This window comes from Hyperolius riggenbachi, chromosome 5, assembly GCF_040937935.1.
Source record: "Hyperolius riggenbachi isolate aHypRig1 chromosome 5, aHypRig1.pri, whole genome shotgun sequence".
In the NCBI taxonomy this organism is placed as follows: domain Eukaryota; kingdom Metazoa; phylum Chordata; class Amphibia; order Anura; family Hyperoliidae; genus Hyperolius; species Hyperolius riggenbachi.
The window spans coordinates 393,858,211-393,882,711 of NC_090650.1; the positions used below are offsets into that span (position 1 = coordinate 393,858,211).

General features: G+C 44.2%; 1 protein-coding gene across 49 annotated transcripts in view; it reads left to right on the top strand.

Annotated features, from left to right (window-relative positions):
• RIMS2 (regulating synaptic membrane exocytosis 2) overlaps positions 1 to 24,501 on the top strand; it is an 816,797-nt gene that overhangs the window by 513,290 nt on the left and 279,006 nt on the right. For all 49 annotated transcript variants that reach the window (XM_068237786.1, XM_068237812.1, XM_068237820.1 and 46 more), the window contains 3 exons: positions 13,789 to 13,912; positions 18,825 to 18,871; positions 22,069 to 22,181. In XM_068237786.1, coding sequence (XP_068093887.1) covers positions 13,789 to 13,912; positions 18,825 to 18,871; positions 22,069 to 22,181 — 284 coding nt within the window. The remainder of the gene's footprint in view (positions 1 to 13,788; positions 13,913 to 18,824; positions 18,872 to 22,068; positions 22,182 to 24,501) is intronic.

Sequence of the window (24,501 nt, forward strand, 5' to 3'; positions counted from 1 at the left end):
ATTGGACTGACGTGTCTGCCCAGGGGAATGGGAAGGAGGCCTGTAGCGATAGTTGAGTTCTGGGGAGATATTCAACCCAAGTACGTATGATTTAGATTTATTTAATTTGTAGTATGATGCTAGCGCAAAATCTTCTAGTTCTTTCATGACTGCGGGTAGTGACATTTGTAGGTCTGTAAGGGTTAAAGCCACATCATCCGCAAATAAGCTGATAGTGTGGGTTGAGTCCTTCATTTTAATTCCTCGTATTCCAGCATTCTGCCTAATCCTCTGGGCAACCGTCTCCATTAAAAGTACAAATATAATGGGCAAAAGGGGGCACCCTTGTCGGGTTCCATTAGTAATCTCAAATCTGTCAGAGAGGAAACCTGCTGCATTCACTCTTGCTGATGGTGATGAGTACAGAGACATTATGGCAGTTACTATCGGTCCTTCAAGTCCAAACTTATGTAGAGTGGCTTCTAAGAAACCCCAGTGGACCCTGTCGAATGCCTTCTCCGCATCCAATGTTAGGAGGAGAGAAGGCATCCGACAGAGCTCCACGTATTTAAGAGTATTCATCATTCTTCTGGTGCTATCTGGAGCTTGTCTACCCCGCGTGAAGCCCACCTGGTCAGGCGCTATTAGATCTGGGGTGATTTTCATCAGGCGGTTAGCGATTAGTTTTGCGTACAACTTAATGTCTGAATTTAATAGGGAAATTGGTCTGTAATTAGCGGTATGTTGTTGTTCCTTCCCCGGTTTCGGTATAACTGATATGGTAGCTTCTAAGTATTCTGAAGGTATTTTTTGGCCTGTTAGAAATGAATTGAAAAGGGCAGTTAATTTAGGAGTTAGGATCTCTACAAAAGTAGAGTAGTATTCGTTATTGAATCCATCAGGGCCTGGGGCTTTGTTCTTTTTTAATGTTTTAACCACATAACGACCGCCCCCAGCCGATGGGCGGCGGCAAAGTCTGGGCCCAAACGACCGCAATACGCCCATCGGCGGGGGCGGCTGCGGGAGTGGCTATGCGGCGATCGCGTCATTCGTGACGCGATCAGCCGCCGGGGACTGGCTCCGCCCCCCGTTCGCCGTAACCCGCCGGCCGTTCGGAAGCGCCGGCGGGTTACTGGCATCCGGATCGCCGCTGCAACAGTGTATAATAGGCTTTGTAATGTATACAAAGCCTATTATACTGGCTGCCTCCTGCCCTGGTGGTCCCAGTGTCCGAGGGACCACCAGGGCAGGCTGCAGCCACCCTAGTCTGCACCAAACACACTGATTTCCCCCCCCCTGCCCCCTGATCGCCCACAGCACCCCTCAGACCCCCCCCTGCCCACCCCCCAGACCACTGTTTGCACCCAGTCACCCTCCTAATCACCCATCAATCACTCCCTGTCACTATCTGTCAACGCTATTTTTTTTTTAAGTCCCTAATCTGCCCCCTACTCCCTCCTGATCACCCCCCCACCCCTCAGATTCTCCCCAGACCCCCCCCAGACCCCCCCCCCCCCCCGTGTACTGTATGCATCTATCCCCCCTGATCACCTGTCAATCACCTGTCAATCACCCGTCAATCACCCCCTGTCACTGCCACCCATCAATCAGCCCCTGATCTGCCCCTTGCGGGCAATCTGATCACCCCCCCACACCAATAGATCGCCCGCAGATCCGACATCAGATCACCTCCCAAATCCATTGTTTACATCTATTCTCTCCTCTAAACACCCACTAATTACCCATCAATCACCCCCTATCACCACCTGTCACTGTTACCCATCAGATTAGACCCTAATCTGCCCCTTGCGGGCACCCAATCACCTGCCCACACGCTCAGATTGCCCTCAGACCCCCCCCTTATCAATTCGCCCGTGCAATATTTACATCTGTTCTCCCCTGTAATAACCCACTGATTACCTGTCAATCACCCATCAATCACCCCCTGTCACTGCCACCCATCAATCACCCCCTGTCACTGCCACCCATCAATCAGCCCCTAACCTGCCCCTTGCGGGCAATCTGATCACCCACCCACACCAATAGATCGCCCGCAGATCCGACATCAGATCACCTCCCAAATCCATTGTTTACATCTATTCTCTCCTCTAAACACCCACTAATTACCCATCAATCACCCCCTATCACCACCTGTCACTGTTACCCATCAGATTAGACCCTAATCTGCCCCTTGCGGGCACCCAATCACCTGCCCACACGCTCAGATTGCCCTCAGACCCCCCCCTTATCAATTCGCCCGTGCAATATTTACATCTGTTCTCCCCTGTAATAACCCACTGATTACCTGTCAATCACCCATCAATCACCCCCTGTCACTGCCACCCATCAATCACCCCCTGTCACTGCCACCCATCAATCAGCCCCTAACCTGCCCCTTGCGGGCAATCTGATCACCCACCCACACCAATAGATCGCCCGCAGATCCGACATCAGATCACCTCCCAAATCCATTGTTTACATCTATTCTCTCCTCTAAACACCCACTAATTACCCATCAATCACCCCCTATCACCACCTGTCACTGTTACCCATCAGATTAGACCCTAATCTGCCCCTTGCGGGCACCCAATCACCCGCCCACACCTCAGAACGCCCTCAGACCCCAGCCCTGATCACCTCGCCAGTGCATTGCTTGCATCTATTTCCCCCCTCTAATCACACCTTGAGACACCCATCAATCACCTCCTGTCACCCCCTAGCACACCTACCCATCAGATCAGGCCCTAATTTGCCCCGTGTGGGCTCCTGATCACTCGGCCAAACCCTCAGATCCCCCTCAGACCCCCTTCCGATCACCTCCCCAGTGCATTGATTGCATCTATTTTCCCCTCTAACCGCCCCCTGAGACACCCATCAATCACCTCCTGTCACCCCCCTAGCACTCCTATCCATCAGATCAGGCCCAATACATCCTGTCATCTAAGAGGCCACCCTGCTTATGACCGATTCCACAAAATTTGCCCCCTCATAGACCACCTGTCATCAAAATTTGCAGATGCTTATACCCCTGAACAGTCATTTTGAGAAATTTGGTTTCCAGACTACTCACAGTTTTGGGCCCGTAAAATGCCAGGGCAGTATAGGAACCCCACAAGTGACCCCATTTTAGAAAGAAGACACCCCAAGGTATTCTGTTAGGTGTATGATGAGTTCATAGAATATTTTATTTTTTGTCAAAAGTTAGCGGAAATTGGATTGTTATTGTTTTTTTCACAAAGTGTCATTTTTCACTAACTTGTGAGAAAAAATAAAATCTTCTATGAACTCACCATACCCCTAACGGAATACCTTGGGGTGTCTTCTTTCTAAAATGGGGTCACTTGTGGGGTTCCTATACTGCCCTGGCATTTTAGGGGCCCTAAACCGTGAGGAGTAGTCTAGAAAACAAATGCCTCAAAATGACCTGTGAATAGGACGTTGGGCCCCTTAGCGCACCTAGGCTGCAAAAAAGTGTCACACATGTGGTATCGCCATACTCAGGAGAAGTAGTATAATGTGTTTTGTGGTGTATTTTTACACATACCCATGCTGGGTGGGAGAAATCTCTCTGTAAATGGACAATTGTGTGTAAAAAAAATCAAAAATGTGTCATTTACAGAGATATTTCTCCCACCCAGCATGGTTATATGTAAAAATACACCACAAAACACATTATACTACTTCTTCTGAGTACGGCGATACCACATGTGTGACACTTTTTTGCAGCCTAACTGTGCTAAGGGGCCCAAAGTCCAATGAGTACCTTTAGGATTTCACAGGTCATTTTGAGACATTTGGGTTCAAGACTACTCCTCACGGTTTAGGGCCCCTAAAATGCCAGGGCAGTATAGGAACCCCACAAGTGACCCCATTTTAGAAAGAAGACACCCCAAGGTATTCTTTTAGGTGTATGATGAGTTCATAGAAGATTTTATTTTTTGTCACAAGTTAGCGGAAATTGATATGTATTGTTTTTTTTTTCACAAAGTGTCATTTTCCGCTAACTTGTGACAAAAAAAAAATCTTCTATGAACTCACCATACTCCTAACAGAATACCTTGGGGTGTCTTCTTTCTAAAATGGGGTCACTTGTGGGGTTCCTATACTGCCCTGGCATTTTAGGGGCCCTAAACCGTGAGGAGTAGTCTAGAATCCAAATGCCTCAAAATGACCTGTGAATAGGACGTTAGGCCCCTTAGCGCACCTAGGTTGCAAAAAAGTGTCACACATGTGGTATCGCCGTACTCAGAAGAAGTAGTATAATGTGTTTTGGGGTGTATTTTTATACATACCCATGCTGGGTGGGAGAAATCTCTCTGTAAATGGACAATTGTGTGTAAAAAAAATCAAATAATTGTCATTTACAGAGATATTTCTCCCACCCAGCATGGGTATGTGTAAAAATACACCCCAAAACACATTATACTACTTCTCCTGAGTACGGCGGTACCACATGTGTGGCACTTTTTTGCACCCTAAGTGCGCTAAGGGGCCCAAAGTCCAATGAGTACCTTTAGGATTTCACAGGTCATTTTGCCACATTTGGTTTCAAGACTACTCCTCACGGTTTAGGGCCCCTAAAATGCCAGGGCAGTATAGGAACCCCACAAATGACTCCATTTTAGAAAGAAGACACCCCAAGGTATTCCGTTAGGAGAATGGCGAGTTCATAGAAGATTTTATTTTTTGTCACAAGTTAGCGGAAAATGACACTTTGTGAAAAAAAACAATTACAATCAATTTCCGCTAACTTGTGACAAAAAAAAAAAATCTTCTATGAACTCACCATACATCTAACGGAATACCTTGGGGTGTCTTCTTTCTAAAATGGGGTAATTTGTGGGGTTCCTATACTGTCCTGGCATTTTAGGGGCCCTAAACCGTGAGGAGTAGTCTTGAAACGAAATTTCTCAAAATGACCTGTGAAATCCTAAAGGTACTCATTGGACTTTGGGCCCCTTAGCGCAGTTAGGGTGCAAAAAAGTGCCACACATGTGGTATCGCCGTACTCAGGAGAAGTAGTATAATGTGTTTTGGGGTGTATTTTTCCACATACCCATGCTGAGTGGGAGAAATATCTCTATAAATAGACAATTGTGTGTAAAAAAAATAAAAAAATTGTCATTTACGGAGATATTTCTCCCACCCAGCATGTGTATGTGTAAAAATACACCCCAAAACACATTATACTACTTTTCCTGAGTACGGCAATACCACATGTGTGGCACTTTTTTGCGGCCTAACTGCGCTAAGGGGCCCAAAGTCCAATGAGCATCTTTAGGCTTTACAGGGGTGCTTACAATTAGGCACCCCCCAAATGCCAGGACAGTAAACACACCCCACAAATGACCCCATTCTGGAAAGTAGACACTTCAAGGTATTCAGAGAGGAGCATAGTGAGTCCGTGGCAGATTTCATTTTTTTTTTGTCGCAAGTTAGAAGAAATGGAAACTTTTTTTTTTTTTTTTTTTTGTCACAAACTGTCATTTTCCGCTAACTTGTGACAAAAAATAAAATCTTCTATGAACTCACCATGCCTCTCACTGAATACTTTGGGATGTCTTCTTTCCAAAATGGGGTCATTTGGGGGGTATTTGTACTATCCTGGAATTTTAGCCCCTCATGAAACATGACAGGTGCGCAGAAAAGTCAGAGATGCTTGAAAATGGGAAAATTCACTTTTGGCACCATAGTTTGTAAACGCTATAACTTTTACCCAATCCAATAAATATACACTGAATGTTTTTTTTTTTATCAAAGACATGTAGCAGAATAACTTTCGCGCTCAAATGTATAGGAAATTTTACTTTATTTGAAAAATGTCAGCACAGAAAGTTAAAAAAGTCATTTTTTTGACAAAATTCATGTCTTTTTTGATGAATATAATAAAAAGTAAAACTCGCAGCAGCAATCAAATAGCATCAAAAGAAAGCTGTATTAGTGACAAGAAAAGGAGGTAAAATTCATTTAGGTGGTAGGTTTTATGACCGAGCAATAAACCGTGAAAGCTGCAGTGGTCTGAATGGAGAAAAAGGCTCTGGTCCTTAAGGGGCGAAAAGACTGTGGTCCCGAAGTGGTTAATTGTGCGAAAAATTTCGTCCTCAGAGAATGGGGTATTTAATTTATCTAAATGTGTTGGTGATAGTGAGGGTAGGTTAATTGATCCTAAATACTCATTGATAATATCCTGGGTTGGTTGGGGAGTAGTTTTGTCAAGGTTTAGATTATATAATTGTTTGTAGAATTCAGCAAATGCATCTGCTATTAATTTTGGGTTATTAATTTTCTGGTTGGATATCGGGTGGATTACCGACTGTATCTTAGATTTTGCCTGTCTGTGTTTAATTAAATTAGCTAGTAAGGTACTGGCTTTGTTATTTTGAGAGTATCTGGTTAGATTGAGTTTTTGTAGGTTGTGTTCATATTTATAAAGGAGTAGCTGGCGAAGTTCTTGTCGCAAACTAAAGAGTTTTTGGTATGTTTGTTGGTCTGGGGGGACTGCTTGTGAGCTTTTTCTAAGTTGCCAATCTGCAAGAGGATTGAGTTCATGATAGTTTGTTGTTCTCTTTTGATTCTAGAGCTTAGCCTGATGAACATGCCTCTGATATACGCCTTATGTGCTGACCATATTGATGTCAAGCGGACTTCAGGCGATGTATTATTAATAAAGAATTCTTTCATATTCTCTGATATCTTCTTTATATTGGTGGGGTTTAATAAGATTGAAGTATTCAACTTCCACTGGTTAGGTTTTGGAGTCAGAGCGCCATCTTCTATACTTATATGGACCGGAGCATGGTCAGACCATGTTATATGTCCTATGGAGGATTCCATCACTCTCTGTAGAAGTATTTTATCTGTTAAAAAATAGTCAATTCTCGAATATGTTCTATGTACTGAGGCAAAGTATGTGTAGTCTATTTCTGAAGAGTGATGGATCCTCCAGGGGTCATACAAATTGTGCCAGTTTATGGTTTTGTCTATGAGGGGAAGTTTAGCCTTATTTTTACATGTTGAGTCGACTTTATTAATGCAAATATTAAAATCTCCTCCTATTAGCAGAAGACCTTGTTTAACTAATTCAACTTTCTTCATTATTTTTTGTAGAAAGGTTTTTTGGGCGGTATTCGGGGCGTAGAGAGTGACTAAGGTCAATAATTGGTCATTGACATAACCTACAAAAATAATGTATCTGCCTCCTTCGTCTGTTATGGTCGTAATTGGTAAGACTGTGAGATTTTTGTGAAAGGCAAGCAGTACCCCTCTCTTTTTTTTCTTGAAAGTGCTGTGGATACGTAAAGGAAAGAGGGGGTTTGAGCAATATTTAGTGGCTGACTCAAGAAGGTGGGTTTCTTGGACCATTAAGATTTGTGTGGCCTGTTGTTTAGCATCTCTCCACAATAGATTCCTTTTAAAAGGAGAGTTTAACCCCCTGACGTTGATAGATGAAATTTTAATTTTAGGAGGTAGGGACATATTTGTGGATGGCGATATAGGTAGAATTTAAGCCCTGGGAACTAAATGTACTGGTGAGATGGCAAATCCTCCCTGTTGCTAGGTAGGGTTCACATGTTTTTTTTGTTTTTGTCTTTTTTACAAACCAACGGGAAGCCCAATGCTTCCTGGTCTCCGAGCGAGCAGCCGACAATCGGGGACAGACGAAAAATGAGAATAATGGCGGATGTACTGGGGGATGGGTAGTGACACAAATGAAGCAGACAATGCCAGCGCATTTGCTTAGGTCCTGACTGGATTTAATTACCGCGCCGTTTATGCATTTCATTGCGTTTGCAGTGTAGTATGAGCCTGGCCTAATGGCACTTTTTCAAAACCTTCCTTGGAACTCAGTAATGCTGCTATACTTGGTTCAGGTAGAAATAATGGCACTTCTGCCTTGCATTCCGCATCAGTAGAAGGTGGAATAAATGAAAGATTCAGGCTAGGCTATCTTCCTCGGGGTATCCGACAGTGACGGGGCACACGTTTGTGTATGCGCAGCCCAGGGCCATATTTACCATAAGGCACTGTAGGCACGTGCCTACAGGCACCTGATTATGGAAAGTCGGCTTCCTCCCTTTTTCCCTATGCAGAATCCTCATGAGTGTAAATATGAGGTTACTCACCCTGCTCTTGGCATTCCGCTGACAAGATCTCCCTTCAGTCAGGGGCACCTCTAGCTACTTAATACTTAATGTTATGTAGAAACCGCTGCGCTCTCCAAACCTGCAATAACAATTAAACTCCACATAGGGTAATATTGTATGATCAATACAGTCTCTCCACACCCCTCGTGACTTGTGCTCCCCAAGCAGCAATTCTTGGTGCTCCCACTTCCCCTTTTCCTAAATGCTCACCAGATGTATACCACCCCAGTTTTCAGGTGGATCTTAAGCAGTGATTGATAATCAACTCTCTTGGCTCAGATGGAGCCCACCTCTCAATTCAGGTGGAGACTGCGTTATTATTGCTTCCAATCAAGCCACGAATGATGCCTCTTTAAGATAACTCGTTTAATCCAGATAAAATTCTCCATAAAACGATAAAAGGTTGCCCCTGATGAGTCTGGCGTGAGGACGAAACGCGCGTAGGGCGGAGCTACGTCTGACGTCGAACGCACACCAGGAAGAGGACCGGCCGGTCTACACTTTGGTGCACGGCGGAAAACCTTGATCCGGGGAAAGGAGCGGAGCGGGACTGCGCGGATAGATGAGAGCGTGGCTACCTGAATAGCACACCGGACGGCGGATGGGCATTGGCATGCTTACTATGTGATACGCTGATTTAAACTCTGGACGCGTAAGTGTAATGCATTGATCGCGCAGAGGCTTCTTTTTTATGACTATATTACGCTATGTGGTTTTCTATTGTTTTATCGTTTTATGGAGAATTTTATCTGGATTAAACGAGTTATCTTAAAGAGGCATCATTCGTGGCTTGATTGGAAGCAATAATAACGCAGTCTCCACCTGAATTGAGAGGTGGGCTCCATCTGAGCCAAGAGAGTTGATTATCAATCACTGCTTAAGATCCACCTGAAAACTGGGGTGGTATACATCTGGTGAGCATTTAGGAAAAGGGGAAGTGGGAGCACCAAGAATTGCTGCTTGGGGAGCACAAGTCACGAGGGGTGTGGAGAGACTGTATTGATCATACAATATTACCCTATGTGGAGTTTAATTGTTATTGCAGGTTTGGAGAGCGCAGCGGTTTCTACATAACATTTACTCCGAATTGGACTTTATCTGCAGCGATCCCAATACCGATTGGACAGTGAATATAAGTGTCATATATGAATTGTGGACTTTAGACATATGTGCAGTATATAGATTTTGGCGCAGTGTGTGTTTTAATATACTTAATACTTAGGTTAGCTTTGGCTCCCTAATACTAAGGGACACCTGTAACTACCTATGACAGGCAAGAGAAGTAAGGGAGAAGTGACAGCTGGGACAGTGAGCATGCTTGCCGTACAGTTCGGTGGGGGTTTGTAGGTTCATGGAGGGAGAAATCTAAGGCGCCAAAACATTTGTGCCTATAGGCTCCTCTGAGGTAAATCCGGGCCTGGGGCAGCCACTTCATCAGAAGAAGAGGGGAGGGGAGGAGATGGGGCCAGAGCCTTCAAGACAAGCAGGTTTCCTGGTTAATTATACATTTTAGAGTATAAACACTCTTCCCTTCCCCCTCCCCTCTAACACTAGTTCCCCATTCTGGAATTTGACACGCGCTGTAAACAATGCAATTCCTTTCATGAATAGAACCCTTATTCAATGATGTGAGCTCATGCTGACACTGCAAATACTGAATCCGCATTTGCCACATCCATGAACGTTTTGAAGTCAACCTGAATGATTTCATCTGTATTTTTAGACAGCGGTCTAAAAATAGGCCTCGGTTTTTCATAATTCACCTGTTTTCATGCACAGTTCGAGTTAGGCAGGGTGAATAAGACTGCTGAGCGCCAGGTGTTTCCCAGTGTTTATAACACAGCTCCGGAATAACGTTTTAATATTTATGCATGTGAGTAGGACGGTTCACCAACACGCAATGCTTGTTTACTCGAGGCTGAATGAGGGAAAGAGCGCTGATGTGTTACCGACCCTAATCCCATAGAGCCGTGCACAACCCACACCTTGCACTGACTATGGCTGGATAGCCTGGAGCATCTCTATGCAAGCTGGATTCCGTGGCTCTGCGTGTCTCGGCTGCTTCTGCCTTATACAGCAGCTGCTCGGGAGGCACTGTCTGCCCCGCGAGTCTAAGGGAATTATTTAGCATAATTAGAAAAATACGTGTTCGTAGTTTGATGAGTTTTGTAAGCAAAGTGAGCCGGCATTAAAAGTACGACCAACTTACCCGGCGTTTAAAGTGCAATGAAATCCAGATCTAATTAATAGTGCCGCCTCCTTTTATGTAGATGCCTGGGTCAAGCAGGATGTCTTCCTGCTTCGCCACCTTATTGACCCCACAACCAGAAAATTGTTGTCAGTAGAACATGCTAAAGCTAAATTCTATTTGTCTTCCCTACTAGTATATAATTATCTACAGATTAGACATCATGCGCATGCCCTTAATGGATCTATGTTTTTTGAGAAACCTACACCTTTTGAAATATTATGCACACAAGGCCATACTCAACCTCGTTGATCTCTATGATCTATCAGATTCTTCATACCCCATCCCCAGACCACCCTATTGTTCATCACTACGTGTCAGTGGTCACAATATCTGTCCATCGATATTACTCTTCCCATGTGGCAGATATCCTCTATGCTCCCTATATGCACTGCCTACAAAGAAAATCATTACAATCTTATGCTTTTGTGGTGTAGGACCCCAGCTGTTATCAATAAATGGGACCCCAATGTCCCAGCTTGCTGTTGGAGATGCCAGAACGCCACTGGTACTTTGATGCATATTTTCTGGGAATGCTTGCGTATCATACCTTCTTGGAAATCAGTCGTCCTATTATTAAAGGAATACTATCGATTCACATATTTTTTTTCAATTGACACAGGAATTGTTTGGGAAGTGCTGCTAAGTACTGGTGTATAAATTTTAGTAGCAACTTCTTTGTTTACTGTTATCAAAATACATTCAAACTTTACTGACGCCAAAACTGATGGCTGACTGAGCCATGAAGAGAGGGGAAATTCCCCTCACACTTGATCAGTTAACTCTATGTGTAGCTCTGTGTGTGACAGAGAAGAGCGCTCCCAACAGCTGCAGCTCCTGTGTCCTGTGTTTCTGACTGAAGTGTCTGAAGAGAGCAGAGGAAATGTAACTACCGGTAATTGTCACAGCTTTTCATATTGTTTTTGCTTTCAGAGTTTGATATGTTTGATATTTTCTTTCTGTAGTCTGATATGCAACTCTGGCTGTGCATTGAAGCAGACACCCCTTCTGCAATTGATTTGTCCCAATATAGCTAAATCCTACCCTCAATAAATTACAGCTTTTGCCTCTGATATTTAACATGAAAAGTAGGAAAATGTTTACAAAGCTACTAAGACATTATTTGTACATTGTCATTTTAGAACACTTGGGTATCGATAGTATTCCTTTAAGTAAAATTCTGGGAACACCGGTGGAACGTAAACCACTTACTTTGCTTCTAGGTTACCCACTCACAAACTTCTCACATAAAATGAATATGCTTGTGGCTATCATTCTTAATGCTGCTTAAAGCTCTATTGCAGCATTGTGGCGTTCTCAATCTCCTCCAACAAGAGACCTGTTACTTGAGAAAATTCTTGATGTAAAGCGGTTGGAGGAAATGACAGCTAGGCTAAACGACAGGGTAGACCTATTTGATTATGTTTGGCAGTTATGGGACATATGGAACATTGAACAGGACTATGGGCCAATTACGTAATCAGCTTAGACTAAGTAGATATACGGACCTTTATACATTTGTTAGGTTTTGCTTTTCGCTGATGCATTTATGATCATGCTTGACATCACCTGGGCCTTTTTCTGATTGTTTTTGATCCTACTGATGGTTTCCTATCTGTATGGATCTCCTTGTTGTTGTTTTTTTATCATACTTTCTGTGCTCTGATTTTTCTGCCAAGTTATTGTGTTGGAAAACTTTAATAAAAAGATAATATGTAAAAAAAAGTGCAATTAAGTCATATGTAATATTTCCTTCAATAAATATCCGCTGCCAAAGTTTATGCCATAACCAGCTTGTTTGAATGAGTCTCTAGAGAACTGAAGAAATAGGTTATCCGTATTACAGCTGGAAAGATGAAAGGGTTCTCTTTTCTTTACATGGTCAATGCAGTGCGCTCAATGATCCAAAGACACTGCAAAAATAAAAATCTACCAACAACTGAAGACTAGTTTAAAAGCATAGATTTCATCTCTGTCATAGAAGGACCCATTTCTTAAAGGGACCCTGGGCAGTACGAATTGTCGAATTGGTGAAAAATTAGATCTTTTAATTGTATGGTGTGTGGCCACTTTTAGGGCTGGTTCATACGGGCGTCTCCCCGCGTTTACCACCAGTGTTCGGGACTTGGCGTTAAACGCTCCCATTCAGGTGAATGGGAGCGTATGTACGAGGCTTCTACTGGCGTTCATGCAATTGCGGCGTTCATATCCCGATTTTCCGTGGCGTTCGAGGCAACTCTGGACGCCACATGTAGCGTCCTGGGGCGGTTAACCGCCACAGCTAATGTCCCCCTATGGGGGAAAAAAACGCTGACAGCAACTGAAAGCCCGAACGCAACGCCACCGAACACAATGCCGCCGAAAGCCGGCAGACGCCTGTGTGAACCAGCCCTTAGTCATTAAATGGATCCCCGGAATCAAGGTTTGTTTGGTTTGCTGTCTGCATTTCTAACTAACACTGGCCCCCACTTCACTCGCTTAAAGAGGAATTGTCCTGAAAATCTTAAAATTTAAAACACATACAAATAAGAAGTACATTTCTTCCAGAGTAAAATGAGCCATAAATTACTTTTCTCCTATGTTGCTGTCACTTACAGTGGATATTAGAAATCTGACATTACCGACAGGTTTTGGGTTAGTCCATCTCTTCATGGGTGATTCTCAGCATGGCCTTTATTCTTTATAAAGACATTCCCTGAAAAAGATTTATAAAAAGATGCTGGCCAGCCTCCATGCTTGCTGCACACTTATTGGCAGTTGGACGGAGCAACTGCCGTTCACTAAGTGCTTTTAAAAATAAAGAAAACCCTGAGAACCCCCTATGAGAAGATGGGCTAGTCCAAAATCTGTCGGTAATGTCAGATTTCTACAACCTCCTGTAAGTGACAGCAACATGGGAGAAAAGTAATTTATGGCTCATTTTACTCTGGAAATAACATACTTCTTATTTGTATATGTTTACATGTATTTTAAATTTTATGATTTTTTGCGACAGAGGTCTTAAAGCCATAGAATGAAGCTGTGCTAATCCAGCCTTAGGGCCGGTTTCCATTAGATGCGGCATCGCACCGCGGGTTTCCTGAATCCAATGCACAGCAATGGAATGGTTTCCATTACGTGTGAAGTGATCCAAGAACCTGCAGCATGCTGCAGATTCTCGCACAGCCGCATGCTCCCGCCGTCTCGTCCAGTCACTTATGCATCGGGAAATGCAGAAGTGACGCGGCTAGCAGCGGTAGTGCTGCGATGTAGCCGCACTCGCATCACTAATCAATGGAAAAGGACCCTTAATGGTCAGTTTTGTACAGTCCCAGCACTGAATTGAGCAGTGACACCCGCACGATAGACATGTGACCTGGCGTGTTACTTCTGTATATAATAAAGTTGAGTGACCTTGAATTGTTTGCTGTCTTCCAGGTGACGAGGTTTTAGAGTGGAATGGGAGGATATTACAAGGCGCCACATTTGAAGAAGTTTACAATATAATTCTGGAGTCCAAACCAGAGGCACAAGTAGAATTAGTGGTCTCCAGACCTATAGGGTAAGTATGCTCACGTCATTGGATTCTGTTCTTCTCTATTATTAGTATTATTATTATTATTTAGTATTTATATAGCGCCAACATCTTCCGCAGCGCTGTACAGAGTATATTGTCTTGTCACTTAACTGTCCCTCAGAGGGGCTCACAATCTAGTCATATGTCTATGTATGTATGTATAGTGTAGTGTATGTATGTATCATAGTCCAGGGCCAATTTAGGGGGGCGCCAATTAACTTATCTGTATGTTTATGGGATGAAGGAGGAAACCAGAGTACCCGGAGGAAACCCACACAGGCACAGGGAGAACATGCAAACTCCTTGCAGATGTTGACCTAGCTGGGATTTGAACCAGGGACCCAGCGCTGCAAGGCGAGAGCGCTAACCACTACGCGATCGTGCTGCCCTTATATACAGTATATGTAAACCAAGATCACAAATACTGTCAAGGCTTAATGAATGAAGCAGAGAGCCAGAAGTTGGATCGTGCATGCTACTTATCACTATTGAAGCAATCCTGAAGGGGCAACAAAATGTAAAGGTTAAATACTTAACTTACACTTTAAACTCCAGAGGCTTCCCGGGAGCTTCTCCAGCCCACAAATACAGCGCCGAGTCCTTCTATATCTATTCCACCCAGCTGGAGGAATAGGTTTCTTCTGGTCGGGAGTGTGACTGTGAACGAACGCACTTGCACTGGGCATGAGTGACTTCCGCACATGCCCAGTAGAGGTAAGCACTCGCATACAGAAAAAGAGAAAAAGATCTGTGGACGAGCGCTTCCTTCTACTGGGCATGTGCGGACTGTACTCATGCATGCCCAGAACAGATGAGCTTGTTCACTGCCAGAAGATAAAGACCCCAATGCTTAATCTGTGGCCTAAAGAAAGATCTGGGAAGCCCTGGACTATCCAGAGGCTTCACACTAATGAGGCAAATATCTAACTTTTTTTATTTTATTCAACTTCATATTTTTTTTTCACTTCCTTTGTATCTGTCACTTAAAGTGGATGTTATAATCTACTAACCTGAACCTCTTACTGACAGGTTTTGGACTATTCTTTCTCCTCATGGGGTATTCTCAAACTTTCTTTGTATTATTTAAAATGCATTTCCTGTAAAGAAAGTATACAAACATGTCAGCCAGCCTGCCTACTCATATCCCACTATTCTGGCACCTGGTCCGGGCCATTGCCTTTAAAAATAAAATAAATCCTGAGATTTCCCCATGAGGAGATGGACTTGTACAAAACCTGTCGGTAAGAAGTTCAGAGTTGGTATATTATAATGCATACTGTAAGTGACCTCTATGCAGGAAGCCAAACATTTATAGTGCAATTACTCTGGGACAAATGTAAAATCTTATTTGTATGTGTACATAGTAATTTACCATTTCCCCAGCGTTGGTACGTATATTTACGCAAGGGATGTAGATATACATACTGCTTTATTTACCTTGCCACTGCCGTTCGTTTTTGTCACAATCCTGCCATTCCGCTGTAAGGTACGTCAGCACACCACTACTAAAATCCTGCCATTCCGTGATCGCTGAATGGGAACAGCTTGTTCCCAAACCCAATCACAGTCCCTGTGATGAATGAAAGCTGACTTCAGCAAAACGCCGACATTCACTAACAAAGTGAAAGTAAACAGTTACATGTAATACTTTCGTTTTGTATGGCCATCTTGTGGCCAAAAAGTAAAATTGCACCCACATATACTATAATAAATATATATATACAGTGGAGGAAATAATTATTTGACCCCTCACTGGTTTTGTAAGTTTGTCCAATGACAAAGAAATGAAAAGTCTCAGAACAGTATCATTTCAATGGTAGGTTTATTTTAACAGTGGCAGATAGTACATCAAAAGGAAAATCGAAAAAATAACCTTAAATAAAAGATAGCAACTGATTTGCATTTCATTGAGTGAAATAAGTTTTTGAACCCTCTAACAATGAAAGACTTAATACTTAGTGGAAAAACCCTTGCTTGCAAGCACAGTGGTCAAACGTTTCTTGTAATTGATGACCAAGTTTGCACACATTTTAGGAGGAATGTTGGTCCACTCCTCTTTGCAGATCATCTCTAAATCCCTAAGGTTTCGAGGCTGTCTCTGTGCAACTCTGAGCTTGAGCTCCCTCCATAGGTTTTCTATTGGATTAAGGTCCGGAGACTGACTAGGCCACTCCATGACCTTAATGTGCTTCTTCTTGAGCCACTCCTTTGTTGCCTTTGCTGTATGTTTTGGGTCATTGTCGTGCTGGAACACCGATCCACGACCCATTTTCAGTTTCCTGGCAGAGGGAAGGAGGTTGTCGTTCAGGATTTCACGATACATGGCTCCGTCCATTTTCCCGTTAATGCGATTAAGTTATCCTGTGCCCTTAGCAGAAAAACACCCCCAAAGCAAAATGTTTCCACCCCCATGCTTGACGGTGGGGACGGTGTTTTGGGGGTCATAGGCAGCATTTTTCTTCCTCCAAACACAGCGAGTTGAGTTAATGCCAAAGAGCTCTATTTTGGTCTCATCAGACCACAGCACCTTCTCCCAGTCACTCACAGAATCATTCAGGTGTTCATTGGCAAACTTCAGACGGGCCTGCACATGTGCCTTCTTGAGCAGGGGGACCTTGCGAGCCCTGCAGGATTTTAATCCATTGCGGTGTAATGTGTTTCCAATGGTTTTCTTGGTGACTGTGGTCCTTGCTAATTTGAGGTCATTCACTAACTCCTCCCGTGTAGTTCTAGGATGCTTTTTCACCTTTCTCAGAACCATTGACACCCCACAAGGTGAGATCTTGCGTGGAGCCCCAGAGCGAGGTCGATTGATGGTCATTTTGTGCTCCTTCCATTTTCGAACAATCGCACCAACAGTTGTCACCTTCTTTCCAAGCTTCTTGCTAATGGTTTTGTAGCCCATTCCAGCCTTGTGCAGGTCTACAATTTTGTCTCTGACATCCTTGGACAGCTCTTTGGTCTTTCCCATGTTGGAAAGTTTGGAGTCTGCTTGATTGATTGATTCTGTGGACAGGTGACTAGTTAAGACAGGTGTCCTTAATGAGGGTGACTAATTGAGTAGAAGTGTCTAACCACTCTGTGGGAGCCCAGAACTCTTAATGGTTGGTAGGGGTTCAAAAACGTATTTCACTCAATGAAATGCAAATCAGTTGCTATCTTTTATTTAAGGTTATTTTTTCGATTTTCCTTTTGATGTACTATCTGCCACTGTTAAAATAAACCTACCATTGAAATGATACTGTTCTGAGACTTTTCATTTCTTTGTCATTGGACAAACTTACAAAACCAGTGAGGGGTCAAATAATTATTTCCTCCACTGTGTGTGTATATATATATATATATATAGCAGTAAGATATAAGTTTTTATTAATTTTAACCCCTTACAACCCTACTTTATTGTTACCAAAATAAAACAGACCTAATTTATGAAAAAAAAGAAATAATAATTGCCTTAGGGTCTTTTTAACCTCCCTGCCGTTATAAAAAATTGCTGCGCACGGCAGGGAGGGTGTTTTTTTTTTTTTTTTTGTTTTTTTTTAGCATGTAGCTAGCCTAGCGCTAGCTACATGCTTCCCCCTCCCTGCGGCGTCCCCCCGAATGCGCCGATCGCCGCCGGCGCATATACCCATCCGGAAATCCCGTTCTGAACGGGATTTCCAGGAGGGCTTCCCCCGTCGCCATGGCGACGGGCGCGATGACGTCACCGACGTCATCGACGTTGTGACGTCAGAGGGAGTCCCGAACCACCCCTCGACGCTGCCTGGCACTGATTGGCCAGGCAGCGCACGGGTCTCGGGGGGGGGGCACCCTCTGATGCGGCGGGTTGCGGCGAATCGGCGCGGAACGGCGGCGATCGTAAGTTATACGCAGCTAGCAAAGTGCTAGCTGCGTGTAACAAAAAAAAATTATGCAAATCGGCCCAGCAGGGCCTGAGGAATCCTCCGCGGCAGGTTACCCCGAGCTGAGCTCGGGATAACCGGCAGGGAGGTTAATATGTATGTCTTGAGGGCATATTACTGTTACTTTTGTAAATAAAGGCTTGTAATTATTCATATAGTATATAAAAAGCACTAAACAGAAAAAAAATACACCTTTATTTTCAAAATGAAATATCAATGCCATACATTGTACTAGGGACACAGTTTAAACATTGTAATAACAGGGACAAATTAGAAAATAAAATGGGTTTTATTTATCGTAGCACATTTTATTTTAAAACATTTGAAAACTAAGAAATATGTATATATATATATTTTTTTTTTATTATTCCCTTTTAAAGTGCATACAAAATAAAATAGTTCTTAGTAAAATGTACCATCCAAAGAAAAACTAATTTGGGGCGAATAAAACCATATATAGATCATTTTGATGTGTTTTATAAGTAGTGATAAAGTTATTGGTGAACGAATTGGAAGAGTGTGATGTGAAAAAAAGGGGGAAAAAAACCTGTGGTTGGGAACTGGTTCCAATTTTTACACATTGTGCCATAGTGTCCCTTCAAATGTCCCTCTCTATATCTCCATTTTTTTGTTGAAACTTGTTAATCATAAAATAAAAGTCCCATGTGGCTCTTTTCATTCTACCATGTTACTCGATACACACCTGCTCTCACAGTGCAGTCCTATGAAGGCCATTGGTAATAGTCTTTGCCTGTCGGTCATTCTACTCCGCTAAAAACAATGAGTCTCTCCATGGGTAAGATGCATCCACATATATCTGAGATCTGCACATAGAGAATACAAACGCACTATGGATTCTATGTCATACAGACCCTCCAGATCTCTTCTGAACACTGACCTCTGTATTAGGAAAGTGAAGCTGCATTTTAAGTAGCCTCTATTATAATTGTACAAAAGCCTGAATACATCAACAGAATGTCACTTCTCTCTTTCAGCGATATCCCCAGGATACCCGATAGCACACACGCCCCGCAAGATTCCAGTAAGTCACCCGCTGGTCGTTTTTCTGTGCTAACATTTACTTTGCAGTGCGCAGGAGAGAGTCTGATAGATGGAATTATGACGGCAGATAAGTCTTTTTTTAAATATGTAAAAAGCATCCCTTGTCCCCTGATGCAATCGCTGTATATATACTTGCAGATAAGCTGAGAATTGTAAAGTTTCCCTGACCCAGTTTTCCCCCCCAACATACATTTACTGTTTTATTAGTGGTGCCTTGACATATGTCACAACACCGTCCTTCCCCTCCAGCGCCTACTGTGTCCCTTGCTCTGCTCAATCAAGTAGATTAAGGACAGGAAGGAAGTGGCAGTTCCTCGCTCCTAGCCAGTCCCTAGGACCACCGCATTCCCTCCCTGCTGATGGTTCCTGATGGGGTTACAGTACACAACGTGCAGGGGAGCTACGACGTGTATAGGCCTGTAGTGATTGAGCTCGGAACGATTGTGTATTAATTCGTACACTATCATTCTGAGCTCAATCACCACAAGCCTACACACGTCGCAGCCCCCCTGCACACTGTGTGCTGTAACACCATCGGGAACAATCAGCGGGGAGGGAAAGGGCCGTTCCTAAGGACAGACTGAAAGGAGAAAGAACTGCCACTCCCCCCCCCCCCCCCCCCAAATCAATGTTCTGATCAGTTTAAGATTATGACAGAGCAGAGCAGGGACAACAGGTGGCGCTGTAGGGGGAGGATGGTGCTGTGACACATGTCACAGCACCAATAATAAAGCCGTATTAAAAGGATGTTTGGGTAAGAATCGGGTCAGGAGTACTTTAAGCATGAAAAAATTAGGCTTAAAAGTGAGCGTCGGTAAGTTGCGTACATGCATTAAAGGGGGGAGGGGGAGGGAATGGGCACCAGGTGATACCAATAGTAGAATATCAGTAATTCATGGCCACCTGGAACCTGGACGTCCCTACCGAAGATCACTTTTAGGCAAGGTTCTTGTATACATAAGCAGGATTCCAGCATTTTTACCGCACCAGGAACATATTGGGCTTCATTCACTAAGACAAATAGCACGCCTTATCAAAATTAACACGCCTTATCAGAGTAGCATAGCAAACTTATGCCTGCTAATTGGCAATGACGAGAGCTCCACTCGTCCTGCCCTGAGCCCCTGCAGGGTCGTAGCTGTGCTACTCTGATAAGGCGTGCTAACGTTGATAAGGCATGCTATTTGTCTTAGTGAATCAAACCCCTTGTTCCATATAAGCTCCTGGAGAATCCTCCTGCTCATTTTCCGTCTCAGTTCCCACTTGAGCGGTGGCAAAACGGCAAGGTATAAGCCGATCCGCTCAGAAAGCACTGCGCTCTGTTGCATGTTCGCGCTTTTGTGCGCATTACCTGCCTTTTGCATCTGCTCCGTCTGCTTTGTCCACCACCACAACACTTCCACGTGGTCCAGGGAATAGCCGGTGCAGACCGGAGGCCAGCAGGAGCATATGGCTGCCCATCGGTTCACAATACACCAAGTCTTCCAAGTAATGGGAAGGATTTTCTTTGGTCCACCATGAACCAATGAAAATCCTCCCTTTTGCAGATAGTTCCCATTATTCTTTTGCTATGCAGTGGGGATCCCCATGCTTCGATCTGTTTATCAGCTTCGGGAGCGGGCGGAGGAGTGGGCAGTGGTGAAACCAGGACATGTAAGTATTTGTGTTTTGCAGGCAGTGATGAGCCTAGTAAGAGCTGTCCATTTTCATAGCCTTTTATTGTGTCCGTGCTCCGGGTGTTTTGCTGTCTAGTCCAGAAAAATGCTGCAGGTCCGTACTCTCATTTTTTTTTCACAAGTGGAAGCGGATACTAAAATAATCTGCTTCCTGTGTTTCTCGGAGTACAAGTGGGAACAGTAGTTAAAGGGGCCCATGATCAATCATTTTGATCGAATTGATGGATCACCCGCAAATCGATGCCTGTTCGATCGATCGATTTGTGGCAGATTTTGATCGATTTGATCTATCTGACGGGATGGAAAATCTAGGTCGATCTGCTGCTGGCAGCAGATTGATGGCCCATAGAGTTGCCTGCTGGGCATACACGAGTCGACCCGGCGGAAATTATCAATCGAGCCATCAGCGCCTCGATTGATAAGCAAGAATCCTACCGTGTATGCCCAGCATAATGGTGCAGTAATGCCTTTAGATCGATTTTTCAATAGATTTCTAAGAGATTTAACAATGAAATCTATTTGAAATCTGTTCCTAGTATGTGGCAAACATCAGATGGATTCCTAGAAATCTATCTGATGGTCTAATCTATCAGTGCATGGCCACCTTTAGACATTTTCCTTCCTCTGGTTCATGTTACTCACATTCTCATACCGATCACAGGAAGTTCAGCATGGCGCCTCATGGCAGAAAACTCTCTGAGGATCTTAAAACATGAATGTTTGCTCTACATAAAGATGGTCTGGGCTGTGAGACGATTGCAAGCGCCCTTAAAGGGACACTTAAGTCAAACAAAAAAATGAGTTTTACACACCTAGGGCTTCCAATAGCCCCCTGCAGCTGTCGGGTGCCCTCACCGCCTCCCTCCGATCCTCCTGGCCCCGCCGGCAGCCACTTCCTGTTTCGGTGACGCGAGTGATTCTTCACGTTTCCAGACACATTAGCATCCTCTAGGCTGCTATATGGTATATGATATATGCTATAGCAGCATAGATAGCGCTATTGTGGCCAGGAAATCGAAGAATCACTCGCGTCCCCAGCCTGTCAGCTCCTGTCACCGAAACAGGAAGTGCCTGCCGGCGGGGCCAGGAGGATCGGAGGGAGATGGCGAGGGCACCGGACAGCTGCAGGGGGCTATTGGAAGCCCCAGGTGGGTAAAACTCTTTTTTTTTTTTTTTTTGACTTAAGTGTCCCTTTAAAGCTGCAGCACGGTGGCCCAAATGTGCAAAACTGGGTTTGTGTTTTTGCATAGGCGAAAAAAAAGCGTACAACTTGCAGCATCAATTCGCACATTGCATTTGAATACCAATTGGCTTTCATTAACTGTGGCCATAAAAAAAAAAAAAAAAAAAAAACCTTGTGGAAATTCAAATACAATTGCATACTGAAAAAACGTAGTTTTTTGCAAGTGTGAATTTGATTGTCTGGGCTCTCTGCTGTTATAAACACTTGATTCCTCAAGAAGCTAATTTTGTTTTGTTTTTTTGTCCCCTTTATTAATAGGTTCTAGTTCATTTGAATCCCAAAAAATGGACCGTCCCTCCATATCCGTCACGTCCCCCATGAGCCCTGGAATGTTGCGCGATGCCCCTCAGTTCCTGTCTGGACAAATCTCAGTACGTAAAGTTCTCTGACGTTTACTTTTAGCATAACCTGTTTTCTGCCATTTGTTAAGCGAACAATTATGTGCACAGCGTGGCAATCTTGCAGCCAATCAGAATTCGGGAATCACTAAGCCTGCCTTTGGTAATCTGAAATGGGATTGGTTCGTGTAAGTTATTGCACTGTGCACATCATAATCACTGAACTAAATACTCCTACTGTCCAAAATGATTTTTTGTTTTTTTCCCCATTATGGCATTAGTAAGCAAAATGTGAATACATTGTGTTTTTGTAAGCATTGATCCATCAGGTCTGTGAATTGGTTCATATTCTATTAACAAAGTAGACTTGGAACTCCTGAAATGTTTGGGTGCCATTTTCCAAAACGTGTGTAGCCAATTACTACACTAAGGCCGGTTCACACTTGCGTTACAATGGCAAATGGATCCGTAAAAACGGATCTGATCACCGGTCGATTGAATACGTTGCCACTCCAGTTCCATTCCGCTGCTTCCGTTCCGTTTCCCCTCACCCCCAAAGTGCATTTTGCCCCTTAGAATGGTCAGTTTCTTCACTAATGTGAAGAAACGTTCCCTTTTCTTGTTGCCCCCGATGCAGTGCTTCAGCTTCTATTTTTCGGTCCGCTGGGCTCAGCGGTCTGGAAAAATAGTTCCGCATCACACTGAAAAAGTGAGGCTTCATATGACTCTGTGCCACGACAGGTTCATATGCATAGGCCCGCCTCCTGGTTAGTGACATACTTCCTGCTGGTCAGGAAGTACATCACTGGGATTCCCAATGGTCAGCACATGTGTATTGCGCCACACTGCGCTCCCTGCGTACATAATGCCCGCCTTGCCCATTGACTTGCATTACTGCATGATCCGTGCGATAAGCAGTTCATGCGGTAACACCCTGCAGCCTTTGCGTCTGCGTTGCATCGATTTGCATACTTCTGTCACACTGCATCACTTGAACTGTACAAGTCTCTATAGACTTGCATGTTCCTTGCAACTAGCTGTGATGGGGAACACTACAGCGATGTGACGCAACACGTGGAGGGTGCAAGGGGCCTAAAAGGATCTGCATGCTTGTTCAGCGTCTACAGCTAAAAGTGTTAGAGGCAGTGGATCAGCAGAACAGCCAGGCAACTGGTATTGTTTAAAAAGCATATAAATATGCCAGCCTCCATATCCCTCTCATTTCAGGTGTCCTTTAAAGCCAATGGAGAACCGCTTTAGAAAAAAGAAACCAGATACTTACCTAAGAAGAGGGAAGACTCTGGGTCCTAATGAGCCTTCTCTCTCCTCTCCCAGTGCTCTCGGTGCAGCGCTGCTCCCCGTTGAAATCCCCTGCTGCGTGGGACTTTGGAAGTCTTCGGGAGCCGTGTCCTCCTGAAGACAGGCGGCTGCATGCGTGATAGAGGGCGCTCTCGCATACGCAGCATGGAGCGGCCCGTCTTCGGGGGTACTTTCCAAAGTCAGCTTCGCCGGCAGAAGGAAGCGTATTTGACTAGTTTAGTCAAGCACTAAGCTTCCTGTTCACCACTAGTTATCATTGAGCTAATAGCAGCACAGATACATTTCTGTTAAAATATTTGAATGTTAAACATTGTGCACAGTTAACCCCTCTGGTGTTAAAATAAAATCAACAGGGGGGCGGCACAGCGCTTTTTAAAAATCATGTAGCTAGCCTAGCGCTAGCTACAGTACAGGATAGCCGCTGTGCAACGGCATCTTCCCACCCCTTCCTATCGCCTCCGGTGATCAGAGCAAACAGGAAATCCCGTTCAGAACGGGATTTCCTGTTTGGCTTCCCCCGTCGCCATGGCGACGATCTGGATGATGTCATCGACCTCATCCACGTCATCGCGTCTGGGGGAGTCCTGATCAATCCCTTAGCGTAGCCTGGCGGTGATTGGCCAGGCTGCTCAAGGGATCTGGGGGGGGGGGGGGGGGGCGCGACGGGTAGCGGCGAATCGGCTAGCTGTGTGTAACTACCGCCAAGGAGGTTAATATCCCCAGCGCAACCTTTTGCTTTCACCAAACACAGAGAAGCGCTTAGAAAAGCTAACAGAGCTTTTCTAAGCACTTGTGATTTGAAAAGCTCTTGCTAGTGTAATGCTATGAATGTGATTCCACTTGAGCGATGTGATTTTATAAAAATTATAGCATTACATTAGCAAGAGCTTTTTAAAGGGAACCAGAGGTGGTGATCTAAATTAAAATTATCAATGCTACCTGATCTGGAGGCCTGGGCGGATCAGGTAGCCGCCATCCATGCTGCTCCTAAAGCGTGCAGTGGGTTAGTTTTGGTTTCTGTGACCTCAATACG